Genomic DNA, 20,876 nt, shown 5'->3' with positions numbered 1-20,876 from the left:
TTCATTTTGTTCGTTTATTTGTTTTCTGACTCAAATATTATTATTTTAATTATGTTTTATTGTTTTAATATAAAAACAGCGCATTGATATAAAAGTAATTTTGATATGAAAAGAATGTAATTAAAACAATAATATTATTATATTTAAATTATTTATTAAATCATATGAAATTTAAATTCGCAATATAAATTCTCCTGACAAGTAAGATTACAAATTATAATTATGTAATAATACATGTTTAATTAATTATATCATAGATAAAATGGAGTTATTAATAACTAATGTAGCTAATTGTATTGCAATATCTGGGATGTATTAATTTATTAATTATATCATACGTAATGCACATACAAATTATCTATTTTATATATAATATACATTACAAGTTACATTGATTCTTTAATTTGATTAATTAGTAAAATTTAAAGGAATTTCTTTAGCAGAATATCATTCTGTCGATCAATTTGATATCAATTTGATGTGAGTTATTAATTATCAAGCGACCATTGACCTCGCGAATCAACACAAAAATCTCGATTTTTAGTCCCCGAAACGAATTCCATGCAATGACAAGGATAATAAAGTCTCCTTCTGCAGATTCAGCAAACTGTACTATCAGAAAAAATCGCCTATTTATCGACTTCTCTCCACCTTAATTACGTTCGTTTTAGCACCAATTCTTTTCAAAATATCTCAAAAAAACTAAAACGAATTAATGTGAATTACAGTTAGCAATGATTTTGAGAAACGATCCATACTGTTGAATTTTAGAGCAACAAATTGACATAAATTGATGTAATTTAAATATATCAGTATTCAAAACATCGAATTTACGTAAATCAAATTGTTATTGACAAATTGATGAATTTAAAAAAATAAACAAATACATCTAAGAAAACAGATTAAAACAAAATAAATTCATAAATTTTTTAATAATAAATAAGCTAACATTCCACGCATATTTATACATTATAAATTAAATAATTAGAAGTAATATTTATTTAAATACCAAGACATAAATTCAAATATCGAAAGATAATAAATTTTTAGAAATTTCATAAAATTGAATATCGGAATTCCTCAGAAGACTGTAAGATCTAATAAATCTATAAAAATTAAAGCCACAGAATTTAGGGTAGAAATTAATAATAAATAATACCTTAATTTTGTGAATTTTTCAAAAAATTAAAAAAAACAAAGAAAAATTGCAAAATATTTGCACTTTTGCAAAATAATGTAAATAATATACGGCTTTGTAATATTTGAGCAATCGAACTTTTTCTTACAGTTAAGGTCGCTTATCGAAGAATCTTAAAGATTAAAGCTTTGCACAAAAATCGTCTTGAAAGGCGCGAAGATTTACGAGAAGCTAGTATTCTTCGTTTTTGAATCACCTGTCTCCGGGAGGTGGTCGGTTCGTTTCTCTCCATCCAAGCTTAAAAGTATTTCTTTGCTGTTCTCACCGTTCATTTAAACTAATAACTAATGCGCAATCTCCCCTAGGGGAGAAGGAAAAGGGATGATATAGCTTTGAGAACATGACTACTTACAAGTGACCCAATTCAACTCCGTCAGAACCAGTTTTTCTCACAGTTTTCTAAAGTTCAGCAGCAGAACTTTCGAATTTAATTCAGTTACTATCTATGTAACATATTCTGGGGTTTTTAGCGGAGTTGACGCAAAAGAGGGTCGATCTCCTAGTCTAGTATAAATTATCGAAATGAAATAACGTCAAGATCGTGTCAAAATGTCATTTCACATTTAAAACTCGAAATTGGTGTTAATGAGAATTAGATTAGCAAACCGCTTATGGCGCGAAATATTATTCGTCGTTTCAAACATAATGTCATGTAATAACTTTAGAGATACGCTACACACATGTTGCCAAGCTTTATATTTAAAAATGTATTGAGAAAATCATCGATGATACGTAAGAGTTCAATAAAAATCGATTTTCGCCACTATTTCCATAGCTTCAATATTAATTAGCCCCGCGAAGAAGATTGCCGTGGATAAAATCATTTATTAATTGTCGAATAATAGGAACACGCTCACAAATAGCAACTTCATTATAAAATCGCTTCGTGTACAGATTTCCAATGCAACCAGATAATGGCGTTTCGCTGACGTATGAATCTCTCACTTGCCCGCGTAAATAATCGATAATTAACAAGCTGTTAGCTTAAATTCTTTCATTCTCATTATTTTTAAATGTGAATATATTTTTATTTTTTATGTCATGTAAGAATTTGAAAAGAGTATATTATTAAGTTATATTCCATTGAATTAAATACATAAAAAAAATAGTGTATCCAATATTGTATCATTAATTTGACACTTTGTTAATTTTTTTATAGTTTATCTAAAATTTATTATTATTAAATTTTAGCATTATAATAATCTTGGATTTGTTAAAATTTTCTTCGCGCGTATTATATTTTATTTAGAAGTTTAATTAAATCCTTAACTAGTCTTAATTTCTTATTTTACTTTCAGCTTGAATTATTTGAATCTTTATCTGTATCGAAACTTAATTAGTTCCAGCTTAAAATTTTCTCTTCACTCTTTTTAATCTCTTTGTTAATATATCTTCTGCTAAAAGAAAAGGAATAATAACTTATACTTGTTTAGTTCTTTATTTTAAAAAATTAAAAAATTAATTGCAAAATTTTGTGATTAAACATAAATTTTGCAAGTAACTTAAATTAAAAATTATTTCATATTTTTCCGACCAAATTTGAGTTATAAAATAAAGTAAAAAGAAAAATTATAAAAGTAAAAAGTAAAAAGTAAAAAGTATAAAATAAAAAAAAATCACAATACATGTGATAGTAAATTAAATTTTATTCAATCTGAACTAATTCATTCTTGGAAATCCATTGCAAATCTTAATAAGATTAAGAAAAAGCAGTGGAACTTTTTTACAGCGCGATCAACTTTCACTAATCTGATAGATGCTATATACACCCATCACCGTGAATAAATAACGACAAGAACCGCACAAACTTTAAAGAATTGAAAACCCAGTATGGAATAAGGATGAATCGTTCGATCATACATTGAGTATTCCGTGCGATGGTGAATAGTTTGAAGATAACCTTCTCGCGACGCGAGAACAGAGGATGTTCACCGGAAATTGAAGAAATGGCAAAGACGACGGAGAGAAATAAAAGTCTGAGTAAACGAAAGATGAAACTGTAAAGGAAATAAAAAAGAATTGTCATTATCCGGGTGGTTGCAATCATCCTTGTAACTGCGCCATCCGTAGATGTTCCCTTCTCTTTTCCCCTTTTTTCTTCCCTCCCTATTGCACTCTTTACAACTACTTATTTGTTTTTATGTTTTATGTTTACTTTTCGCCGTTCTTAAAAATCTTCCGCAAAACCTGCTGCAAAATTTCATCGAGAAAACGGGAGAGATAGAAAATGTGAAACCAACTACAGAGCTCATTAGGCACTTGTAAAATCCATGATTTTTCACAATATGAATATTTATTAAAGTAAAATTATGAAGTTTTTCTTTGACGTATCTGGTAAGAGTGTACAATCGCTAAGCAATATACTTTATATAATTTATGTAATTTCAAAAATATGATAAAATAATGTGCTAGCTAATAATCTAAAATTAACCAAAAACGTGTTTCTTAAAAATATTATAAAAGATTTCCATAAATGTTTTCGTTTGATTTCATAAATGTTTTTTATTTATATCGCCGCATCGTAATCAAGAAGATAATCATTACTCACGCAGTGTTAGGTTGGAAGGATTCACGATCTTTGAACAGACCCAAAAGAGCCCGAGCTTGAATTTCACGCTGATCACGTTGATAGAACTTTTAGGCATGTTTGGCTCGACGAGCTTCTCCTCCGTCTGTAACCAGGTTGGGCCCAGAAGAGCGATGCCGAGGGCCGCTAGCGCGGCAAGACCACATACGACGCCGCATCTGGTCAGTCTGATTCCACCTGGATTACCTGAGCAGCACATTTTTGTTTTCCAAATGGTCTTCAAAGTGACATCATTAGCGAATCATCTCCTCGATGCGCGGGATCCTTTTTGGTTCACGGCTCTGCCTTGCATGGCAATCAAAAATCTTTCTTGATGCTGCACTTCGTCTTGCTCGTCGGATTTCTATTCGACTTTCTTCCTTTTCGAAACAACTGAGAAAGAAATGGAGAATTTTCAGAAAACTTGCGACTAACTTTTATCTCTTTTTCTTTCTATTGTGATTCGTTTTAATATATTCACATTGTCCTCCAAAAGTGCACTTTTTCTACTTATTTTAAAATCTGTTGATAAATTTAGGTTTTCCTTAATGAAAATTAAATCGAAGATTATCGTAACTTTCTTTTTTTTAATTTTTAATCTAAAAATATCAAAGATGTCAAAGAGAAAAATGGACTAGAATTTAAAGAAAACAAAATATTAAGAATTTTCTGTAGCTACGTATGAAATCAAAATGCTCACTCGAAAGAACACAAATGCTCAAGAAGGAATTCTTTTGAGAAAAACAGCTGTTAATGGAATTTCGTGTTAGGTGGGGAAACCATTAAAACGCACGTTTGCTCGCTTTCAAAGAAATTAATTCCGATTGATGTTATCGTTGGACGGTTTAAAAAAAAATCGAAGGAACAGAGGAGATGGAAGGATCGCCATTATCACTACCGCGTTTTTTACATCCAGGATAAATGGCAGCGAGATCTCTGACTTTTTCGATGATTCTCTTTCTGACTTTCGGAGATGTAGGCGGCAGATTCGCGGTTTCGCACGTATAGCTAAATAATCCTTTTCGCTTCGAATCTAACTTTGCGAATATCCGATCTTCAAATGCGAATGAGAAAATGCTCCATTCAGTAATTTTCAAAGGAGAAATTTCTCACTCTCTCGTACGCTCTTGTATGTAATTCTTAAATGAGACTCAACGAAAAACTGCGGAATGTTTTTTGAGTTAGCCGTTGGAACTCGAAACTAAATTCTGAGAACATATTTCTAGCTTGTATGCGAGTCGATAAAAATCGTTCGTCGTATCGACAACGAAATAATAGCAATAATTGCTTCCTGATTCGAGCTCGAAACGAGTGACGAATCACAAAAAAAAGAATACAAAAATGAAGTATCCGTTTTGCGGCGCAATGTATTATATATACATCTATATTGACACGACCTACGTAATAAGTGCGCGCGCAAGCGCGATTTACGTCCGCTGCAGATGGCAGTTGCAATTACAACGTCATTTTTTCACTTCGAATTGAAAACCTACGTACTTCTGCTATGCCACCAATTCCCGGAAGATCCTCAACAGATTTCCGGTCTTGTTAGAAAGGAGTTTCGAGCTTAAGTCTGTTCCACGTCTTTTTCTCTCTTTCCATCTCTTTTGCTCCTCTTTCCTCCATTCTACTCCTCCATTCATCGCCTTATCCAAAGTATCATGTAATTAAAAGTTCGAATCAACTGCGATTCACACCTGGAAATCTTCCATCTTTTTTCGACATCTCCCGTGCGTATTACGTAAATCTAAAAAAAAAGCATACTTTTTTCTTTTTCTTTTCGTATTTTTTCTTTTTCTTTTTATTCCTCCTTAAGAATTTGGTTGCTTCAGAAATTCCATAACGGAATTTTTTTTTTCGTTCTTTATTTTTTTCTCTCTTTTCTATTCCCATTTTTATCTTTCTCATAATTAAGGAGTAAAGGAAGATTAAGGGCAGTTTAAAATCTCTTTTTCAAACTCTCATCCATTCTTTGTGTGGGAAGAACAAATGCAACAAACACTCTAATTATGTATGTTTATTTAATTCTCTTTTAGGCGTTGATAATTTTATAGTGCAGCTAAATTAATTCAGGAAAGATAAAATTATTAAAGACAAGACTACTGAGAATCGCGATAAGTAATGCACAATTTATATTTTAAAATTTATTCGTATAAACATTTCGGCTCAATGTTGAGCCTTTTTTAGTAAAATACAGTTATAATGAAAATAATGCATCACTGAATATATCAAGAATACATTGATGATCCTGTTTTAGATTCAGAGATTATTCTTATCTATATATATAACTATATATCATGAAAATGGTTCAAATTTGAGCCGACATTGAGCCGTTTGGCCACTTTTTACAAATAAATTTTAAAATATAAATTGTGCATTATTTATCCTGCTGATTTTCAGTAGCTTTGCCTTTATTAATTTTATAATTGTTGAGAATCGTTATCATTAATTAGTTAGGAAAGATAGTTTGTAGCGTTTCAGTCTGATAACTTATTTTTATATCAATACGAAAAGTTTATAAAATAATTTTAAAAACATAATTGATTAAACATAATTATTGCTTTTTACAAATGTAATAATATTACGAATCTTACACGTATTAAAATATACTGATATTCTGTTAAAGTGAAACTATTATGTAACGTTGCAATAATTGTCGATTATATACATCTCTTAAGAATCCAAAAAATTGTTAGATTTGTGGAATGAATTGGCCTGATCGCGATTTGAAAACGTATTCTATCGATAGCAGTGTCTGTCAACCCAGTCTGTTTTGTTGCGGACGCATTTTGATGTCGAACATCCGGCCGCAAAATCGAACATCAGGGACATGACAACCATCGATAAAAATGGCTATTTCTTTTCGGCAGATAAAACGATCGCACGCACGGACGTGTATTCATCTGTTTCTTTTTTTTTTCATTCGCATAATACGCAATAGTGAATTGCACGAGTTACACAAGTTGCGCGACGGCGACGTTCCCGCGATTACACTGTGCTTTTCAAAATCATAAGCCTATAGTGACCAGATGAGATGAATAAATAAGCGATGAGTAAATATCTTAAAGAAAAGAATTATCAGAAATATATTCAGATCGTATTGATCGTAGTGCTTCAATTTGAACTTATTTCCATCCAACTTGTATTGTTTGAACTTCCATTTGAAATTAAATGATAAAAATAAATTCTTATGTGTTGATTCAAAATTTTGGATTCAAAATTTTTATCTAGCAAAATCTTAATCTTCATCTTAATTCTAAATTCCTTAAATTCAACGAAAAAATGATATTGACATTTAAAATAAACGGCGCAAGCTCTAAAATCCTACGCAATTATGTGTCACACCTCTGTATAACTATCATTAATGAACGATAACAGGGCATAGAACTGTGCTAATTAAACTCAATACAAGCATAAGATCAGTTAGAAGAAAACAAGTTACAGTAAAATCGTATGAGGACGAGCGCGCCGGGGCGTGGTGATTTTTTCCCGGTTTCCATATCACGACAAGCGATTTCCATGAGTTCTAATTATACCCGACGCGATGCGGCGATAGGAAAAAGAAGGTTCGTTAAAGCCTCGTCCAGGATTTGCAGTTCACTTTTGATGAAATAATTTCGGCGGTGTCGCTCTGCGGATTCTCCTCAGGAAATTACAAATTATGCGTTTTTTAATTAAAAATCTGCAAGCTATGTCCCCGTCGGGAAATGCTGAATCAATGTGATTTTCGGATTCTGAGAGAGAGGGGAGGAAAGAATGGGGACAGAGAAAGAGAGAATGCAATTTAAAACGATTGCGTCGCTCGGAAAAATATTTGCTTCGCACGAAACAATTCCCATCGTGCGGGAAAATATTTATTTTGCATTAGAACGATTTCGTGGTGAACAAATGTTTTAATGTTTTCGATGGCGGTCGAACTGTGCGCAGTTTTTAAGCATCATAGTAGAATGTATTGCTCACGTAATGCAGATTTTCTTATATACACTCATGACAAATATTTTTTTAGATCGCAATTTTTTTTTTAAGAATATATGTATATGATATATGTACTCATTAGAGTGTTTTATACTGCGAATAAACATCAATTGTTTAACAATACGACTTTGTACACACTTTCTATTTTTCACATAATAATTGCGGCATTAAAGATAGACATACGCTCTCCACATCGTCGAGGAAATGATTAAAGCTCGATACAATGCCGAAGAGCAAAGGAATTGAAAATGTGCGGTTTGGCAACATTTTCGTAATTGAAAACACCCCATACATCTTTTTGAAGTCATTATCAAGTCATCGTGTCAGACGACCATTCCTCCGATTCCTTGAACGGAAAAAGTGAAGAGCGCCGTACGCGATATTTTTCTACTGTCACGACCACTTGTCCTAAATCCTGGACAGGTCTTGATTAATAGCGGCGCAGACTACTATAATGTGTTCCGACTCTTAAAATTATACAAGAAACATCCGAGATTCCTAATATGTGTCTAATATGTGTTTAAAGATTAATAACGAGTGATACGAATATATACATATATGTATGTAAGAAAACCCATTTAATAATAATATTAAAAAAAATTTAATAATATAATAATAAAATACTACTCTAAATTGTACTAAATAGACTCAGTACGTAATGATTGAAATTGAAATTTAATAAGTGAAATATTTAAAACGTGAAAATACTGATAATCAAAACTTCGATATATAATATGCGATCATAAAACTTATAAACTACATAAAACTATTAAAACTATTAAAAATTGAGATAAACTTGAATATTTCATAATTAAAAATAAATAAATCTTAAGATTATGTTTCAAATTAGAATATTGTACGAAAACAATGTTTTACTTTGATGTTTAATAATAAAAACTATTAGGATATCAAAATTATCTGCTCTCTAAAATCGAATCAGTGAAAAAGTCTCTGATTGAAACAGTAAAACAATATTTCACTGGTAATTAGTGACTATTAACTGTATTTCAGTGAAAACACTCCCACTTATGCTTTTTTGTTTTATATTTCACTGATTTTGGACAGTGAAAAAGATTTCACTACAGATCGTAGTTAAATGTTAGCTTCTGCGCTTGCGCGTTGTTTATTTTTTTATTATTGTGCGTATCAATACGTGTCTCTTTCAAAAGACATCTTGAAAAGCGAAGATATAGCATTTGGTAAGTTTAATTAATTTTTGTAGAATTATTATTTGTTATGACAAATTTTCTCATGTCTTCACTGTTCATGATTTTTGTAACAGATTATGTGATTAAAGCTTGTTTTATTAAAGAATCAATTTTTTATATATGTCTATTACATTCCCTAATATAAAACATGATATCATTCAAATATTCTACACTCGTACTGAAAATACTGTGGTCATACGTACTATTGCCTAATATATCAGAGAACATTTATATGACATCTTGATGGTATCATTTCTCGTATACTCTTAAGCCCATCTTCAAAATATACTGAATATACTTTAACAGTATATGATATCATATGAATATTCTGTATTTATATTGAATGTTATGACGATGATTCGAAGTCATTTTTCGTCATTCGACGTCAGTGTACTAAATAATGACGTAAAATAAACTTTTGTCGCGAAATATTATCGTCATAAATATATCGTCATTTAATCGTCATTTTTAAGTCATTTTAAATAAATAAATAATAAAATAACATTATTAATTACTATCTTTTTAAATTAACTATAATATATAAATAAAAAAAATATTTGCCATATTTAATACAATTATTAACAAATTCATAAAAAAGTAAACAAAATATACCCAAGTAGCAAGATGTTGTCAATGTAACGTCAATTTTAAGTCATTAATGTCACCAAACTCACGTCATAAAAGACGTCAAAAAGGAAATCATAATGATGTCTATAAGTCAGACCGATGACGTGATATTTATGACAACAAAATTACGGTTATGTTCCGACTACTAGTACTGAAAATCTATAATATATGTGACATAAAATATCCTTACAAAAAATAAGTAAAAAAAAAATTAAAAAATGAAAAAAAATGAGAGAAAGTGATGAAACATCTTTTATTTCGTATCATGTTTCTAAAACCGACCACCCATCTATTTGGATGATCCTGTTCGATGCTGCTTAACCTCGGTATTAGGATGAAATCTGCTACTGAAATGACCAAATAAGTAATTACGGGATTTTTGCTTAAGATATAATAGATCTGATTAATAAATGTTACTATATTGTATAAATAGTCTCAATTTTAAAATCTCGATTACATATGTAATTCTTGTAGATAATTTAATTATATATATAGAGCCGTGAATTTATGTTTAATAAGAATCATCATTCTTATGAAAATGTTTAAAAATTGTTGCATATATATTTTATTTACTTGTTAATAAATTTTTTAACTATTAAATATGGGAAATATTTTTCTTATTTAGTTATATTATAGTTATATTACAGTTATATTATAGTTAAGAAAGATAATTAATAATGTTATTTCATTATTTATTCATTAAAAATGACTTAAAAATGACGATTAAATGACGATATACAATTTATGACAATAATATTTCGTGACAAATGTTATATTTATTTTATGTCATTATTTAGTATATTGACGTCGAATGATGAGAAATGATCTTAAGTCATCGTCATAATGACGTCATCTTGCTACTTGGATATACAACAATTTGTAAACAATTTTCATAAGAAAAATAATTCTCATTAAACATAATATAGGTTCACGACTTTAAATATGTAATTAAATTATCTACTTAAGAATTTCATATGCAATCGCAATTTTAAAATTGAGACCATTTATATGATAATATAACATTCATTAAATGGATCTATCATATTTTATGTCAAACTTCCGTGTTCACTTATATCATCATTTTAGTTGCAGGTTTCATCCCATCATAGAAGTTAAGCAGCATCGAGCAGGAATAAATCCAAGAAGGATGACCGTTTTAGAAATATGTCAATGATACAAGATAAAAAATGTTTCATTACTTTCTTTCATTTTTTTTCATCTTTTTTATTTATTTTCCGTAAGAGATGTCACGTATATTATAGATTTTCACGATTTATATGGCTGTCTGGGATACTCTTATGCATGCTCTACACGATATACTGTTTTTAAACCATTTTCATCCTATGGTCATACTGCGGGATATTCTCCAGTACATATTAGGGATTAGGTTAGTGAGCGGTAGTAACGATCTAAATACATTCCACAGTATATCGCAGTACGTATTCCGAATGTTTGGAGAATATACTTGAATATACTTGTATATCCCGTAAAACGTTCTCAGAATAGATGAGTGCTATTAGGGTTCTGTTGACTGTCGTCATTATTTTTTCATTATTTTTATCGCTATAAATAGATAAACTTATTAACTAATTTTTTCTGGCTTTTACTACTTTCATTGTATAAGATAATGTTAGATATAAGATAATGTTAGGTTAGGATTATGTTATTTTGTGAATAATGTATTATATTATGAAAAATATATTGTACGAAGTATTAATACTTATAACGTTTTCGATTGCAGTAGAGTTAATCACACTCTGGTTTAATCTCTTGAATTATTATTGGCTAGTTCCGTTAGATACTAGCATCTTTTAACGAAAGTAGTCAACAGTAACCTAAAAAATCCAGATCGATTAATTTTGTTGCAATCGCCCGGGAAAAAAAGGTCTAAATATCTAATTATATATAATTATATCATATTAGATATAATTGTATATAATTATTTATAATGAGATCTATTAATATTACAAATTATATGCAATTATATCAAAATATTTATAACTCCATATCAAATTATATAAAGTTATATTGAAATTCTTTTCGGATAAAATATTTAGATCTAATTATATTTAATTATATCAAAATATTTATAACTCCATGTCAAATTATATGAACTTATATTAAAATTTTTTTCGGGTAAAAACTTTATTTCTGATTATATGTAATTATATCAAAATATTAATAATTCTATGTACAATTATGTAAAATTATATTGAAATTTTTTTCGAAGAAAAAGTTTATATCTAATTAGAAATGATTATATCAAAATGCTTACAACTTCAAATTGTATTATACAAAACTATATTTCTTTTTCAAATAGAAAAATACATTAAATTATATAAAAATTTATACCTAATATATTATGACGCATCAAACTAGATATAAATAATAATATCTAAATGAGACATTTCTGAGATATTACTAGTTTAATTGGTATTGTACGATTTATACGTATATACATATATACATATATACGAATATACATAATTTATATAATACACATAATATACATAATATATATAATAAACACATAATACACATAATTTCAATCAAATATAAAGGATAAAGGATCCTTAAGGAAAATTTTGAGTTTAATATAATTATACTGGTTTACTTCGTTTATTTTATGAAAAACTTAATATTTTATATATGAGATTGTTCATATAAATACAAGTATTATAAATAAATATACTTATAAAAATATATTATTATAATAATATATATAAAAATATATATATATATATAAATATATAGTTTTTCATATTTACCACAAAAATGGACCCATTAAAAACTTGATCTAATTGTATTTAAAAATATATAATTATATCTAATTATATATACATATATATATATATATATATATATATATATATATACCTAAGTAGCAAGATGACGTCATTATGATAATTTAAGATCATTTATTGCCATTCGACGTCAATGTACTAAATAATGACGTAAAATAAATGTAACATTTGTCACGAAATATTATCGTCATTTAATCGTCATTTTTAAGTCATTTTTAATGAATAAATATTGAAATAACATTATTAATCTTTCTTAATTAACTATAATATAACTGTAATATAATTATAACTAAATAAGAAAAATATTTCCCATATTTAATACAGTTATTAACAAATTTATTAACAAGTAAATAAAATATATACAATAATTTATAAACATTTTAATAAAAATGATGATTCATATTAAACATAATAGATTCACGGCTCTATACATGTAATTAAATTATCTACAAGAATTACATATACAATCGAGATTTTAAAATTGCGACTATATTTATACAATATAGTAACATTCATTAACCAGATCTATCATATTCTATCATATCTATCATATTTTAAGCAGAGATCTCGCAATTAAAGATCTCGCACTTATTTGGTCATTTCAGTAGCAGGTTTCATTTCAATACCGAGGTTAAGCAGCATCGAGCAAGATCTCCAAATGGATGGGTGATCGGCTTTAGAAACATGCGGATAATACGAGATAAAAAATGTTTCATTATTTTCTCTAATTTTTTTTTCATTTTTTCATTTTTTTCATTTATTTTCTGTAAGAGATTTTATGTCAAATATATTATAGATTTTCAATACTAACAGTTTCAATATCGAAATACAACCGTAATTTTGTCGTCATAAGTATGCATAATTTGATCTGTTCATATATAATCATAAACAATTTTATCTATTTATAATTAGATCAGGTCAAAATCCATACATAATTAGATCTATAAAATTATATATAATTATATATAATTAGATACAAACTTTTTTTCCTCACGCGGAAAGTATATAAATCGTTTGTACATTATATTTTTCACAACATAATACATTATTTATGACATAATTTAATCATAACTTAACATTGATATAATAAAGGTAATAAAGGTCGAATACAAGTTAGTAATGCGCTTATATATTTATTGCAATAGAAACAATGAAAAGAATGACAATAGAAAACTGAATATAATAGATATAATAATATAATATGTTATGAATATAATATGAATATGTTATGAATATAATATGTTAAAAAGACATCTCTTCAACAAAACGAGTATAATAACTGATAATAATATTGGCATATTCTAACAGAATAGCCAATAGTAATCCAAAAGATTAATCCAAAGCAGTTATTTCTACTGCAAATAAAAATGCTATTAATTTCATATAAATATTGTTCCATGACAAAATTTTGATTAATTTTGTCTCGGTTTTCTTTTTGTTTATAATTTTTTATTATCTGTTTTTATCTGTTTATTATTTATTTTTTTTATTAAATTGAAAGTTTACAAATGAATGATATAAAAAGCTTATCGATTGAAGCATTAGGAGCAAAAATAGAGGAATTTACAGATTTGGAAACACGAAAAATATTCGAAGTTAGTACTTTTCATTTTATTTTTGACTTTACTGTATGATCATTTCTTTCAACGAAGTTTTTTTAGAAATTGCCTTTTTTATTACAATATTATTGATGTAAATATATGAATATTAAGTTTAATATAAACAATGGAGACTTTAAAATGTGCTGTGTGTCATAATTTTATTAAAAAAGGATTGAATGATTTGGCTCAATATTTACAAACAGTACATGGTGTCAAATGTAAAATGAGGCTTAGAAAAACATGGATTCGTATGTAGTCAAAATGTCATAGAAAGTTTCGACATATTTTTCTCTTTAAGAAATCATATTAGAAAGATTAATTTTTCTGAAAAAAAAAAAGATTGTAATGTTACAGAAAATATAGATTCTGTTTCGTTAGGTGACAATGATATTACTAACGACATTATTGAAGAAAATAATAAAAACGAACCTTTTGAAAAAGAAGAAAATTTAGAAATTTTAGGATGTAATGATTTTAACTTGAAAGATTCTTTAATAAAAATGATAATTAGACTAATGTCAAAAGGATCTATGTCTGTACTATATCTAATAAAAGTATTATAATTTAGATGAATTTGAAGAAATAACAAATAGTTTATGTACATTATTAAAAATTATTAAAAATGAAAGTTGAAGAATTCATGCAATGTAGACAAATACTTCATGATCCTGATGTTAGTGATTTATCACAATGTTTTGAAATAAATAAAGCTTTTAAAGATTTGAGAACATTTGAACACTGCATGGAGACTTTGAAAAATACCACGGAATATATTGAGCCTCAAGAAATTCCTTTGGTAAATGATTCGAAAACGTAACTGATAGAAAATCAAGCGTTTTGGTATTAAAAACAGTTCTTGAAACAATATGTGTCTATAATTGATTCTTTGACAATGATATTGAAAAATAAAGATATACGCGATGTAATAGAAAACGAAAAGGAGTTAAGTGATGATATCCTTGCCTCTTTTATTGATGGACAGCATTTTAAAAATCATCTTTTCTTCCAACAATACAAACATGCAATTAGAATCCAGTTATATTACGATGAATTAGAAATTGTTAATCCACTTGGTTCCAAGACTGGCATTCATAAATTAAGTTTTTTATTATACAAAATCTTCCACCGCACATGAATTCTGAACTCAGCAGTATTCATATTTTGCTTCTTTGCTGTTATACTGATATGAGAAAATACAAAATGGAAAAAATATTAAGTTCTTTTTTAGAAGATCTTGTAAAATTAGAAAGCAATGAAGGAGTTCCTATTTCTTTAGGAAAAGAAAAATATATTCTACGTGCATCGTTGGCAGCATTTTGTGGAGATGGATTAGTTGTTCATGAAATATATAATTTTCTAGGTCCATCTAATTTTTTTGTCGATTATGTCTTTACAGTAGACAAGACTTGCATAACGGTTGCATGAAATGAAGCAACAAAGAAATATAGAAATCTATAATGAGCATCTAAATTTACTGCAAAATGCAAGATATAATGATAAAACTCTTAGTGTTAAAACTCTTATGAGAATGAATGAAGATTGTTATTTACATTTATCTAATTATTTTCATGTAGAAATCTTAATTTTGATCCGATGCATGATATTCTTTGCGGTATTGGTTCAATGGTATTAAAGTTAATTTTAATTCGTTATATTTTATAATTAAAATTGTTCAATGCAAATGATTTTAACAACAGAATAGTATCATTCCAATACGGTTTTGTTGAAAAGAAAAATAAATCAGCAAGTTTCAATGAAAGAATTCTTAGTCAGAAAGGGTATTCCTTAAATCAAAAAGCTATGTAGATGTGTCTTCATCGTGCTTTTCCCTTTCTTATTACAGATTGGGTGAGACAAAAAAGGAGCATTTATAGTTGATTCTTTATTTGCTCAGAATCATGGAAATAGTGTTTTCACAAAAAATTGCAATTTCTCTTATATCTTATCTAAGAGCTCTTATTAGAGATTTCCTTGAAAAATTTAAGAAACTTTTCCCTGATATACATATGATAAATAAGTTCCATCATTTAACTCATTATCCAGATTGCATTTTATGAGCAGGACCTCTTCAGCTATACAACTGTATGCGTTATGAGACCAAACATTATAAAATTAAAATAAGAGCTCAAACTGTTTACAATTTTAAAAACTCTCCTAAAACATTAATAAAAGTTGTTCTCAATGCTCTCAAAGTGCAAGATGGAGAAGAAAAAATGCTACAATTTTTCGAACTGAGACTCTTAATGGAAAAACAGTCTCAATGCCAAAGTCGTGTACATTTACATAGTTTAGGATATATTAATAATGATTCTGTCTTTAGCACCAATGCTGTAAAAATAAATGGTGTTGAGTTTCAACTCAATTAGTATGTCCTAAAGTTTTTAATGAAAAAAGAAACAATTTGCAGCTTTTTGGATGTATTAAAGAAATATTAATCCTAAAAAAAGATGAAGTATATTTCTTGACAACTTTATGTGAAACTCATTTATTTGATACTGATATGAATGTCTATCATATTGATTTTGGAATAGATAGTGCGCAACAAACTTCGCAGCATTTTATTAATTGTCACAGTCTCGCACAGTATAAACCATTTTCTGTTTGATCTGAACCAACATTTCAAAATTTATATATTAGTCTACAGCATATACTGTTATAATAGAAGACTTTTATCAATTCAGCTATAAAAAATATAAGATATCTTTAATATATAAAGAAATTTTCTCATGGTTTAGTTTTCTTTTTATGCATCATATATTTCTATTTGTTTTTTAATTGCATTATGTAGCCTTTAGATAATTTTGCCAGTTTTTATTTATGAAGAATAATTTTTAAAATTTATTTTTTTTGTATTAATATAGAATGCTTCTATTATTATCTTTAATGATGCTTAGATGAAAAAATGGAAGGTTCCTCTTTTATTTGGTTTAATGAAAACGATTTGAAAGAAATGACAATAAAAAAAGGTCCAATAAAAAAAATATTAAAATTTCTCCATGATTGTTCCCAATCGTCTTCTCAAGTAATGTATTTTTTATCAAACTAGCATATTTTGCGTCTCTTTATATATTATTTCTGTTAGTCCGTTTTTCTTTTTAATTTGGTGAACATATCTCAAAGTAAGATGACAAGAATTTGGGAACAAAAACAAACAAAAAAATATTATTGTCTTCAAATTTTCTCGAGTTGCCTGAGAATGTTACAGAAGTGGAAAATATATTTCCATGTACCAGTGATGTCACAATTATATCTGCTTCTTATAATGAAAAAGAGAAATCCGTATTAAAGAAATGTTTTTCGGTAAAGTAATGTTTTATAAAAACACACACACACATACACACACACGAAATATAATTCAAAACATTAATCAAATTCAAATTCCACTTTAGCGCTTTAAAACTGTTCGTGAAACTCTCTTAAATCATTCTCAAGGTCCTGCAATTCTAAAAATTGTAGATGGCATATTTACGGAAATCGATAGGAGAAGCCTTATAAGAATCGTGACTTCAGAATTAATAAAAATATATGAAGATAATTAGCATGTTATTAATGTTTCTTTGATATTTGTATTTGATTCAAATTGATATTTTTATAATTATTTTTATATTATTGTTTTGAAATTACACACACACACACACACACACGCGCGCGCGCGCGCGCGCGCGCACGAACATTTAGCTACCCACTCGAGGAAGCCAAAATAGCACTTGCGCAAAGTATTGTAACAGAATTTTCGAAACTACGCGATCATCAAACCACTAAAGGACATGTAAGGATATACTTAAGCAATAGAGTTTCTTTTTTTAATATATAACTGTAAAATTATTAAGTTTATTTTTCCACAATTTTAAAGAACTTTAATATGATGGAATCACAAAAAGAGGTTTTATTATAATATCGTCTTTGGACGATAAGAAAATGCATTTCACCAACGAAGAAGAAATATTACTAAGCAGCAAAGAAAAGAAAAACTGAAAATGCCAGTAAGACTTTGTTCGCTGAAGATTCTGATGAAGAAAAAATGCTTTCTCACGAATTGTATCAAGAAAGAGTATGTTAAGTTTAATTGGGATATCAATAGCTTTTTTTATATAATTATATTATTAATTATATAATTTTGCATCTTATTATATAAAACAAAATTTAATGACTTCATTTTTCTTTTTTGATATTTTTTTAGATTTTTTAGATTTTGGATGAAATTTAAGATGCCCTCTAATAGCAACAAATCAGTTATATCGGAATGTACGCATCTTACGATGAATAATCGAAAAAAATGGATCACAGATAATGTTCCTTCTATTGATGAAATATTTAGTGAATTTTCTCGATTTGGTGATTATTTTGGACAAATGGTATATAGTAATGCTAACGCTATAATAGCATTTATTCATATATTGAAAGAAATATAGATATTTACTTTTTCTTATAATTTCTTCCTAATATTTTTTATTAATTATATATTAATATTGATTGTATTTTGCATTTATGTAATTATAGATTAATTACTTGCTTTTAATCATTTATTACAGATTGATGAGGAATTTGACAGAATGTACAAAGGAGCGTCTGATAAATTTTTGGCAAAATTTTCAACATTTTATGTACTCAGAATTTTAATATCGCAGCACGGTGAGATTGGACTTAGGAAATCAAGTTTTTTTTTTTAAGATGTACAGTTAAAATTTTCACTGCAATTTATTTTATTTTTAATTTCATAATTTGTTCTAAATTACAACTATTAATCGTACTATTTGATCTGTCCAGATAATCTCCGTGCCATTATTCTTTTGGCACATTTACTTCCAGTTCGGAATTCTGTGAGAAAGAGAAAGAAAAAAGATATAAGTTCATCACTATAACTATTTATAAATTAAAAGTTTTTTATATTTGTCTATAGTATATTTGTCTATATATAACTGCATAGTATGACTCAAATATTTTAAAATTTAATTTTAGGTAAATATTGATAAAGAAAATTATGTTGATGATTTCTACAATTCCTTCATATTTTCAAATCCGTCATTAATACAGATTTGGCCTGTAAGTTTTGTTATTACATGTGTATTTGTATATTAATATTTTTCTACATAAGAAAATATCATTTTCCTTTTGTTTTTAGGAAGATACAAACATTGAAACGTCAATTGAAAAAATAAAAGGCGAAGCGAAAGGGCCTATTTAACCTTATATTATTTTAATAAAAGGGCGATCAGTCAATTATTTTATTCAGGCAGATAATCAAACTTTGATTTTAAGTAAAAATTCACCAGTTATAGTACTTAATTTGATGTTCAAAATATATTATGTATTTAATGTAAGGTATTCGAAAACACTAATTAATTTTTTTAGTTTCTCGGAAAACTATTTTTTCCAAACATTATCTAAAATAGCACATAGTCTTGTATCCTCTACTCATATTAATATTTCAAATATTATTCCAATATCACAGGCATAAAATTTTATATAATATATATTTTTTATTTTATATTTGCTTTTTTCTTTTATCAATTAAATGATAACTATTGCTTTTTAATTTTTTCTGCTTCTTAAACTTATGAAAATGAATTTAGGTAATGAACTAAAATAATTTTTAGGAATACGTAAAATTAAGATTAGTGAATTTACGTACTAATATATAAATATATAACATTATCTGTTAGCTCATTATCTAAGTTTATTATATCATAAATTTAAAAAACAGAAGGATACAATAGTTATTATTTAGTTGGTTATATTGTTTCAATTAAATTTTCTTTCAAAAAGTACAAATTAATGTAATCACTTAATCTAACTTAACATTTGTGGCAATTTTTTAGTTTTATGTAATTAAATAAATATAATAGATATAATAGATAAATATATATATATATATATATATAATCCATTATATCATCATTTATATATATTTGTTATATTATTATATTACCATATATATATAGATATATGTTTTTTTTTTAAGAAAATATTCGATGTATTACACATATATTAACAATACACATATGTAATAAATATTTTAGATTTTAATAAATATACAGGTACAAATAATTTTTATTTATTTATTATTCATTATTGAGCTAATTAATATTAACTGATTAAAATAATGCACATCACTGATTGTGCTGATATGCAACTACTATTTCCTGCAGTCAAATATCACTGATAGAAATAGTCATTACTTTTAACTGATTCTTTTAATGAAATTTCATTGATTTGCAGTGCTATACTTATAATTGAGACTATCAGTGTTTATTCACTTTTTCAGTGATAATACATTGATTTGATTTTAGAAAATGCAGATTCATGATATGGTCATGATGGTCATCTAATGTTTTAAAATGCTATATTCCTGAGAATTTAGAGAAATAAAGATTTTTAATATTAGAGAATCCAAGATTCGAGAAAACAAAAACGTAAAATAAATCTCATTACTTTATATTGTTCGGCCAGTTTAAAGTAGCCATAGTCGGTTTTAAGAACAAAAAAGAATCACATAACCTGAAGATTACAAATTTCAGGAGAAAATTGGAAAGTATAAAGAATGATCATATAATGGAATTAAATACTTCGGAAAAAGAATTGTTGACAAATTCAGAAAGCTCCGAAAACAATTAATAAATATTTGAGATGAACCAAAGGAAATAACTCGAGGTTACGAATTAGATGATCAGTCAATATTTGAAAAAAACGAACAAATATCTAAAATATCAAGGATTTTTTAATTCAAAAGATAAATAAAAAGAGAACATATCGTGAGGGTGCAGCAATTCAGACCTACACACAAAATCCAGCAAAATATTCTTTATAAAACATTTTCATCCTTGCGATGTTCATAATATAATGATTTGTATTAATAATTGGATTGTTTTCTAATCAGATTTACACACTGGAAATGAT

At 27.3% G+C, this 20,876-nt stretch overlaps 3 protein-coding genes across 4 annotated transcripts in view; 1 reads left to right on the top strand and 2 right to left on the bottom strand.

The window, feature by feature from the left end:
- LOC105429942 (uncharacterized) overlaps positions 1-5,440 on the bottom strand; it is a 540,048-nt gene extending 534,608 nt beyond the window's left edge. Inside the window, exons 1-2 of the mRNA XM_089073722.1 lie at positions 5,262-5,440; positions 3,747-4,157 (exon numbers count right to left, since the gene is read on the bottom strand). Coding sequence (XP_088929848.1) covers positions 3,747-3,984 — 238 coding nt within the window. The 5' untranslated portion in view covers positions 3,985-4,157; positions 5,262-5,440. The remainder of the gene's footprint in view (positions 1-3,746; positions 4,158-5,261) is intronic.
- Positions 1-20,876, bottom strand: part of LOC148937306 (uncharacterized) — a 109,500-nt gene that overhangs the window by 32,557 nt on the left and 56,067 nt on the right. The window lies entirely within an intron of this gene.
- LOC148937308 (uncharacterized) lies at positions 17,799-18,834 on the top strand. Its single transcript, XM_089073736.1, has 3 exons — positions 17,799-18,030; positions 18,160-18,334; positions 18,512-18,834. Exons 1-3 carry the CDS (start codon positions 17,957-17,959, stop codon positions 18,647-18,649), a joined length of 387 nt encoding a protein of 128 aa, XP_088929862.1. The 5' UTR covers positions 17,799-17,956; the 3' UTR covers positions 18,650-18,834.

The sequence above is a fragment of the Pogonomyrmex barbatus genome, unplaced genomic scaffold (genome assembly GCF_055798465.1).
Source record: "Pogonomyrmex barbatus isolate J1 unplaced genomic scaffold, ASM5579846v1 scaffold15, whole genome shotgun sequence".
NCBI lineage: Eukaryota > Metazoa > Arthropoda > Insecta > Hymenoptera > Formicidae > Pogonomyrmex > Pogonomyrmex barbatus.
The sequence above is the reverse complement of the archived record's forward strand: the minus strand, read 5'-3'. Positions and strand labels throughout refer to the sequence as shown.

Bases quoted from the DNA above. Each gene is read 5' to 3' on its own strand.
- LOC148937308 (XM_089073736.1), top strand. From the start codon at position 17,957: ATGCCAGTAAGACTTTGTTCGCTGAAGATTCTGATGAAGAAAAAATGC. The intron at 18,031-18,159 runs GTATGTTAAGTT...ATATTTTTTTAG, and splicing joins ACGAATTGTATCAAGAAAGA to ATTTTTTAGATTTTGGATGA. The intron at 18,335-18,511 runs GTATATAGTAAT...CATTTATTACAG, and splicing joins GTGATTATTTTGGACAAATG to ATTGATGAGGAATTTGACAG.